This window comes from Dufourea novaeangliae, unplaced genomic scaffold (genome assembly GCF_001272555.1).
Source record: "Dufourea novaeangliae isolate 0120121106 unplaced genomic scaffold, ASM127255v1 scaffold228, whole genome shotgun sequence".
NCBI classification, from domain to species: domain Eukaryota; kingdom Metazoa; phylum Arthropoda; class Insecta; order Hymenoptera; family Halictidae; genus Dufourea; species Dufourea novaeangliae.
The window spans coordinates 2549339-2558705 of record NW_015374150.1 but is presented as its reverse complement, the minus strand read 5'-3'; the positions used below and the strand labels follow the sequence as shown (position 1 = coordinate 2558705).

The 9367-nt window shown below is 42.7% G+C and overlaps 1 protein-coding gene across 1 annotated transcript in view; it reads right to left on the bottom strand.

The window, feature by feature from the left end:
• Positions 1–315: 315 nt before the first annotated feature.
• The window catches only part of LOC107191527, a 57462-nt gene continuing 48410 nt past the window's right edge, over positions 316–9367 (bottom strand). The window contains exons 2-3 of the mRNA XM_015580589.1: positions 5510–5741; positions 316–647 (exon numbers count right to left, since the gene is read on the bottom strand). Coding sequence (XP_015436075.1) covers positions 316–647; positions 5510–5741 — 564 coding nt within the window. The remainder of the gene's footprint in view (positions 648–5509; positions 5742–9367) is intronic.

The window sequence follows — 9367 nt, the reverse complement described above, 5'->3', positions numbered from 1 at the left end:
ACTAGAGGTCGTTTAACGACCTGTCTCTTCGTAACAGATGCTCCCAGACGCTATAACGTTCTCTCTCGCTCTCCCCTGGAGGGCCGTCCGTCTCCTTTTACGAAATAGACGCGAGAAAGATTAAAACGGCGGTGTTATCCTCAGGTCGGTCGAAGAAGCTTCCTCGTTTTCGTGGTAGACGATACTTTCCCCTCTAAGATCTTCCGTCGCCTACCCTCGATCACCACGTGAGTGTCGAGAACTCGGAGATTCTTCAGGCAATGCAGATATCTTCTTTGGAAGCTTCTTCAGAGTGACGTTGAGAGGTTTCGGCCACTACCATCGACCTGACAGCAAGCCAGTGGACAGCACGCCCATGAACGTCAGCCAACCGATCAGCTGAAACGATCCACCGGTCTGGCCGGCGTTGTTCATACAAGTCTCACGGATGCTGACGATCTTCAAGCCTCGACGACCGAGAAGATTATGGACGCCACGTTTGTCGCTCTTCTGCAGTATGTGCTCGCGTGCGAGCAGCAACGAGTACAGCTGATTGTCCGGTCGGCCCGAGCAGAATGTCAGAACCATGTCCGAGGCGACCGCCTTCATCACGTTCACCGTACCGGTGAACTGGTTGTACTTCCGGTCTCTCGAGGTAGCGAGTGTTCCTGTTGACAAACAGATCGGACGATTACAGTATACGTACAATAAATCCTCGATGAGTGTCCGAAGGCTCCTTGGCACTGAATATTAAATATTCCATAAATGGCCATATGCGACTGAAACAAATTTCATTGGTTTCTAAATGTCAAGCTCTGTCACGGTGCTGAATTTCATTAAAAAGTCAGCGTTACACCTGTCGAGGAGCTTTCGAACACTTATTGGGGATTTACTGTACATACAGTGATATCTATCGTAACAATTGTGTTTCCCAGTTGTCCATTTGATCCCAGAGAGAGGAAAAGATAGATATATAGAGAGAACCTCGATTCTAGTTAGGCAGCGATCGATGAACCGCGCGAATGCAATAGGACAATGAGAGGTGCACGAAACAGAGTGGAACTGAAGTTAAGAGACCGACGATTAAAACCGATACAAGCAGGTATTCCCGAGCGAGAATACACACAACTGATACGAAACTTTCGCAGCATAAACCTCTGGCATAACAGAGTTCAGGGGGGTTGGATCCGAGTTGGTTCCGAGTAAGTCTCCGGATTAGGCGTAACTCGGCTGAATTAGGTCTGTACAAGATCTTGATTAGTTTGAAGTTTCCATCCGTTCTACGAAACCTTGAACCCTTCGAACTCTCCGTATATACACCGTGCACACGTTCGTCTCGAACCTGCTGGGTGGTCTTAGCAGCTTCGAACGCTTGTTAACGTCTAACAGCAATTTGTTGCTTAAAAACATTACTAGGAAACTACTGTCATCCGTGAATTCCTCCCTCTGGTCTCTTCGGAAACATCTACCTCCAGAGGTTCTCGATTGCGACTGACAAGAGGATGGCACGGGTATAGAAATCGCTTTTGGAATGGTACTTTGTGGAAGTTATAGTACACGTACCGGGTGTTGAAAAAGAACCATTCAATATTTACAACATAGAACACACACTGAGTAAAAAAACCTTGAAATTGATTCCAGAGGGGGATGCCCCAGTGGTGGGAATAACACCGTTGCTCGTATCGCATTCATCGAGGAATCAGTGTATACAGATTTTTGTATGTTAGTATCCTTATTGACTTACTACTAGCTTTTCCATATTTATAGAAAGTGTCCCACTTCACTTCACCTTCTTTTTTTAGTTTCTTTTCTACATAAATCGCATATCTGCCATTTCTTCGTTAGGGTAATACGTTGACTAAATAGATCCGTAATCGCCAGTTGATGACAACTAATCTATCGTATAAACATTGAATGTTTCTTTTTTTTTTGAACACCTTGTATGTAGAATACTGTAACTTCCCACACAGTGCCGTTCCGAAAGCGATTTCCAGACCCGTGTGTTCTCTCCTGTGAGAATCGAGCCAAGGGATTCGAGCGTTGAATTTACTCGATTCTTCGTCAAACGGTGATCGTCGTCCGGGAAGCGCCGTTTCCACGGAACCGTTCCCCATAAACGACCGCGTTATAAACGGTTAATTAACCGACCCCCCGACTCGAACAAAGTGGGAACAAGTCCCCGGTAATTAAACTCCTAAGGTGGCCCCGGGGACGATCTTAATGAATTCCAGGTATCCGGGGTGTGATTATCGGTTAACTGTCGGACCGTCGCGATGGGCTCCAAAGTCGTCGTCGTCGTCGAACTCGTCGCCATCCAATTATGGACGTCGGCTGACGGAGAGGGGGTGGACGGGAGAGTCAGGAAAATCCGCGGGAAATCCGACAACGCGGCCGACGACGCGGAAAATAATTTTTCAAAAGTCCCTTCTTACCGTCGTTTCCCTCCTGCGGACGTTTTCTAATTCCGTGGGACAGATTCTTCTGGCTCGTGTACGAATGCTCGCACAATGCATCGCGGCGGCTCGAGATCTCTCTCTCTCTCTCTCTTTCTCGAGGCTCCTTTCAAGTCCCGTTCCCCTCTGTTCGATTCAACGGCGAAGATTTGTCCTTTCGAAATCACGTCCCCGTCGCGTGATTCTCGATCTTCGAAGACGTTTATTAAACGAACGACCGTTCGATTGTTCGATGAAATTGCGTTGGCCGAAAAATACCACGAGACACGGACCGTCAGGGAGTTTACGGACGAGATGGGAATAACGGGGAATTCATAAATTTTTTGCATATTTCACTGATCTGGGAAACACTTAGTGGTCGGACAAGTCCTGAAATTCGTCGTGTTCTCTGTTAACCCTTATAGTACCTTATATGTTTCTCCAGGAACCGTTCAAAAATCCCTTGAAAAATATGCGAGTTTTTAGGTATCTATTACAATTAACACAATTTCTTAAAAATGAAGACAGTTTCACTTTTTTGAAAAATTGTGTTATTCCTATCCAGTGAACGTATGTTCCACTATATAAACTTCTTTTATAAAAATAAAGTATCATTACATGTGTTTAAATTATATTAAAAATGGAAAGCCGATATATCGGCTGAATGTATTTTTTGGAAAACCAACTACAAAGCCGATATATCGGCTCTAAGGTACTAAAAGGGTTAAAAGCGTTCGATGGAACGTTCGTCCGCGTGCTTTTCAATGTGATTAAACAGCTATAACACCGTCGCTCTTGATACTCTTTACCCCGCTCCATTATGTATATTTATCGGAAAATAAATTGAAATCGAAATTCTGTTCGGGTAGAAAATGAATAAAACACAGTACCGCTCGAAAGTATTCGAACACCTGGATCAATTTAAGAAAACACAAAAAACTTTTTTCTGGGATTAGTTTCTTTCTTCTTGATGATATTCCACACACTGATCATCGATATCTTTAGTTTATTTGAAATATTACCAATCGTGTAGCCTTCGGCACGAAAAATGCATACACATACACACTGCAGAACGTTTTTCAACTGAAATCGCTGCAACTTTCGGTATTTCCAGCACGTTAGAGTGAATATTGCTTCGTCAAGGGATGAACGAAAAATGATTAAGGATATTTTTTTTTACAGTATTTCCTCCAGAAGTATAGGGCTCCACCTGAAGACTTGGTTTCTCATGGTACCAATTGTGAATAGAGAAAAAATTACAAACGAGAAATGCTTAAGAAAAAGCTGAATTTTGTATTTATATTAATTTATAATTGCGAGTACGAAATTCGTGGAAAATTCGTTCATAGTGGTCCGAAAACGATCTATCAGTGACACATTGATATTCTGGTTTTATTATGAATTCATAACAAGCAGCTAACAAAAACGATAGGTCCTGTTCCCTAAACAATACGTACCATTGGCTGAGGGCCGTACAATGTATACCGTAGTCTAACCATTGTCATAAACTTCAAAAGTCATGTCGTTCGAATAATTCCGAGCGGTACTTGTATAATGGTAACCGATCGATTATTCGAGGTGGTTGTTGTCTCTCGGTCAGAATTTCGCGTATTCGCATGTAGTGGATACAATTAATCTCATACGATGAAACGTCAATATCACGGGAGGCTAGTAGTACCCGTTTGCACGGTGAAACGATTTAATGCACAGCACTGTAATATTGCGATCGGTATGCCCTATAGAAGTGATTACGATTGGCAGGGTACTAGACGTGCATGACATATTCATTCTCCAAACTATACAATCACTCGCGAAAGGCTGTCACTTATATTTCACCAAATCATTTACCAAAATGCGAAAATTATTTCAAATTTAAAGAAGAATATATCACAAAAAGACGATAAACATAACGGTGAGGAAAATCTGTAAATGAAAATCCCATAAAAGTTGCTCATAAAAAAGCATCGGTGAATCGAATCATGGAATCACGAGAAGACCATACAAGTCGCACACGACACGTGACGTCCTGTAATAATTTCGTCTCCACGTATTCCCAATCAACCGCGTAAGTACATCGTCAACGACATAATGGCGGGTAAATGCGACAGATCTTCTAGCGGGAGGGCACGCTCTGGCATTCCCCAGTCGTCGTAGACAATAATCAGACCACCGATTCCCTGATTTCCGCTGATGATTCCCCCTGAATCGCGCTCCACACGGTATCTCCCCCCTCTCTGTTTCGAAATTATTCCGCAGTTAGGTTCCCTAGCTACGATCTCACAGAAACACAACCAATGTATCGAACTACAGTAAATCATCAGAGAAGTCCCCAGGTGTAATGCTGACTTTTTCATGAGTAGACTGGGGATTTTATGCAATTATAACCTCTAGAATCTGAAACTTTCATTGAATGCGTGTTGTTTTTTGGCGAAATTATAGCGACATAAAGAGCACGTTCATAATTTCGTTAAGTAGTTCAAGTACCTTCGAATCGATCGAATTTTACCTTTCATTTATTCCGCAAGAACTTACCTCGAAAATTCATCGATTACGCTGCTCGACGGGTTTATGATAATCGCCTTTGAAAGAACTTGCCAATCCACCGTTCACGGTTATCGAGTTTCCGCGAGAGAAGGAAGCGAAGTTAGAGGAGATACAGAACGTGGCGTTGTTTTTTCAGGCCACTCACGAATTATTCCACCCCGGGGAAATAATTGTCCACGATAAGTTAAGTTTGCCGCGTTGAAAGACCATTAATCGAATAAATTTATCCGCGTTAACCCCCGAATTATTGAAAATAATACTTTACTCCGGCTTTCCTTCCCAACAGAGTTGGGCATAATTTAGATGAAAAATTATTTAAATACCGACTCGAATAAAAGATACTTTATTCTTTAAGTCTTCGAATAAAATATACAGATCGAACATGAAAATTTTCTTCGACGCTACAAATGAAACGTCTTCGTACAATGAATAAAACTTTTGTTATTTTTTATTCGTTATTCGGAATTTTTATTCAGACAAAAATGTTGCGAAACTCTGCTTTCGAGACTGTCGAAGGAGAGAACTCGCGTTGGTGTGTTCGACTGATTTCTTACCGTTCTGCTGGGAGCTCGAGACCCAGACGCCCGGTTTCCTGGATATGTCCGGTATCCGGAAGGTGTACTCGAGGTTACCAGCCTCCTCGGTCCACAGAAGCCTCAACGACGAGTACTCGAGGGCCCTCAGCTTGACAATCGGACAGGAGTCGACGATGTACGATCCGCTTACTGGTTTCTGGGGATCGCCTTTATGCTCCAACACTTCCACCACGTACCACTTGCCCATTATCTGAAATCAATACAAACCGGCCGCCCGGTATGGATTTATTGCGCCTCCACACACGCTTCGCCGTCGCGTTATGACGCGCGTTCGAATCGCGTTAGTCGAAGCTCTCCGCGGTCGGATTTCGCGAACGGTAGAAAGGACATTGCAACATTTGCAAATGTGTGTGTCTGTGTGCGAGTACATGTGTTCGCCCTTGCAGCGAGAAAATTACCACAGACACACGGTATACATTGAAATGTTAATTATTTTTATTCTGATCCACCATTGTTGGCCTCACTGGTTATTTGTATTTAATAATAATGTTTAATAATGATTTTATTTACGAGGTAAACCCTCTGATATGCAAAAAGAAAGTAGTGCTAGATAAGAAAATTAGATACAAAGAAATAAATAGAATATATACAAGTAAATAGAAGAAAAAGAATAGTAAGAAGAAGGTAAAACAAAAATAATCAATTCAGTGAGTATAGATCGTATAAATATGGATAGAAGTGCTTGTATAAGAGTGTTTAACAATTTATGTCTGAATGTGCTGAATGACATATGAAAGAAGTTGAAAAAATCATTTAGATTTTATTGGCCACCGTCTACTGCGGTTTAATGGTCTGAAATTTCCATAATTGGTTCTATGAAATTGGGCTTGAAATAAATTATGAATTCTACTGTTCGCAATGCTCGAATTCGACAAGGGAACATTTGCAATTCGCTATCTCGATGTTTTTCGTTGTTCCAATTTAAATGTATGAAAATTCCTCGAACTCGATTTTTAAATCGAATTTTACCCACGAAATCTGATTCGCCACGGGTAATTTGCATAATTATTAGAATCGAGTCTCATCGGAATCACACAACTTGTGTGCTAGTCGAACGAGTGTTTTTATGGCTTTTTCCCAGGCCCATTGTACGAGCTATAATTTACTTTAATTTAGATAACAGAAAAACCCTTTGGTACAAAAAGAAATAGCGATAAAAATAAATACAATACAGACTGTACAAAATAAGGATATAAGTCCACTGATCATTTCCATCCTATGGTAACTGATTTTTCGTACAAAAGGGCTATGTCTGTTTATTTATATTAAATGAAATAAATAAATATTCATTTGTATTTATACAATTGACAGTCGAGTATGGCTGGAAAGATAACTCGAGCAGAATCTAGTGTGCCCGTAAATGATTCTTACTTCGCTAAAGCCGCGTCGATTTAAATTAAATCGGTCGATTTATCGTGGATTCCTCCGGCGGTGGGTAGCCGGTAGGGAAATGTATTAAAGGCGATTTAAAAGCACATTAACTTGCAAAATCGTGGAATGGCCATAAAGATCCCACGAAGAAGACATTTATCGCGGGAACACTTTCGCGAGCTGTTAACGATTCCACGTGCGAAGGCACGGTGACGCGACGGTGGACAAATCGAACGCGATCACGAGCGACAGGAATAACCGAATTCGACTAACGTGATATTCGAGGACGATCAAGAATGCATTAAAGGTTAATTTACTGCGTCGAGCTAGCAATATCTTCAGAGCCGTGAGGGAGAGAGAAAGACAGAGAGAGTCTCGGCTGGCGAGATAATCCAGAGAGACTTCGGGTGTGTTGGTACGGATAATTCCGGGAGGTGCTTGAACCAAATTAGGGACGATTTATTGGTCGTTCGGTCGCGCGGTGATTAAGCCCAGGGAAATAATATCGGTCGGATCTGAGCCACCTCGAGGTATTGCCCAGAGGTCCACCCAGCTGCGAATAAAAATCACTACTATTTTCTCTCCGATAAAACACGAACGAGGGAGAGAGGAAAAGAGAGAGTTTAGGAGGATGAACTAGAAATTCAGGCATGAACTGGAAGTTTACATCGAAAGCAACTGGAATTGCGTTTCAGTGTCTATACAGTAAAAATTTGGATTAGTGCACGAAAATTGGAAACGAAGCAGTCGGGCGCTTAGGAAATAGGGGAATTGATTCTGAATATCTGGACCCCAGAGCCAGAATTTATTAAGTCACACAGTTCAAAATTTAAAGGAGAGCAAATTAAAGGTACAAAAAAATGGTAACTTTGGAACTGTTCGGTAAAAGTTCAACGAGAAACATACCTTCGACCTATTGAATGGACTTAAGACGAGTCTCGATATGTAGAAATAGAGGACATTACATTAAGTCTATTAGTAATCTTAAAAAAAAAAAAAATCGAAATAACGCGTGTCTGGCCACGTACCACCTTTTTCACTGTGGAACAGTTAACGCATGTATCAAGGATCGAGCTTCTGCTCCGAACAAACGCATTTCCGCTTATACTCGCGACGATTTTCAGCCGTGAAATGCGTTCCGCTTGACCAATCAAGGTTCATCCAGGACGACACTGCGTAACGAGCACCAGAGATACACAAAGACCGTCCACGGGGGATAGTGATTAAAAGTCTCGCGAGCATGTTCCACGTTGAATCTCATTGCCGATGGACGAGCTTCGACCGACCTCGTTTTAACAAATCCACCGAACAGAGGCGGGATTAAAGTAATCGGAGCCATTCTGTTATTCGAACTGAATAGAACTCGTGCAGCTACAGAGTACACAGATACACGTGTGTTCGTTCTGTTTCCTCTAATAATCAGCAAAATTTCATTTTCCCACCGCGAACTTCGGTCCAGTTGCGAGTCGGAGGATCGGCGACGATAACACCGGTGGTAGTGATAAAGATATCTCTCGTTTTCGCTGTATACGCGTGAAAGCAGGAGCAACGTTGCTTCGACCTTTGAACCGAGACCAGCCAATTTCCTTTATTTCCGTGGCGCGAGAGGTGCTGCGATCTAATTTGGCGAACTTATTCGAATCCAGAGTGCACACGGTGAAAAAACAACGATGCTCGAAACTATATGTGTGTACAATTAAAATAACAAATGCTCTGGACCAGGGCTGCCCGGCGATTCGAGCGCGAAAACGGCCGTTGTTGCTCGGCTGTCCGAGCTGGTTGCGACGCTCAGAAACCCATAGACAGAATTTATTAAAGCAACACACATCGCCGATACCCACCCTGTCCTGGGTGCATTCATTTGGATGGAATTGCACGGGGGGGTAGGAATACGGACCCTTTAACACCGGGTTCATAGTCGCGCGTAATTACGTTCACGCAGAGTTTTATGAAAGGCATACCTTCGAGCTTCGCCCGACCCTTCGTTACTCGCGGATAGCTCGCGCAATACCTATGTGCATTTCCCGGTGCAGCGTGTTCATTTTTCAGGGATAATTGCACACACATATATACCAACCCCCCACTCTTACACCTGGGTGTATCCAGGTCGTTTGTAACAGGATATTACGATATAATTGCCGGTGCACTTGTACCGTGGGGCGGTTTTCGTATCGTTTGTCACTATTCCGAGTCAGATTTAATAACAACCCTGAAATGTATTTCGCTTAAGGGGTTACGTACACTACCATCTGATAGTATCCTCAGACATAGTATACATCATGAATATCTGTGTCACTATGTTCCAAAGGGAACGTAGAGGTGCATCGGCCTTTACTGTTGTTCGCTGAATCGAATAGCTTTCTCTGACGAGAACCTAATGGCTGAAGAAACTAAATTTCCGCTGAACTAATATCACACGGGGTAGTCAAACTATACCTACTCATA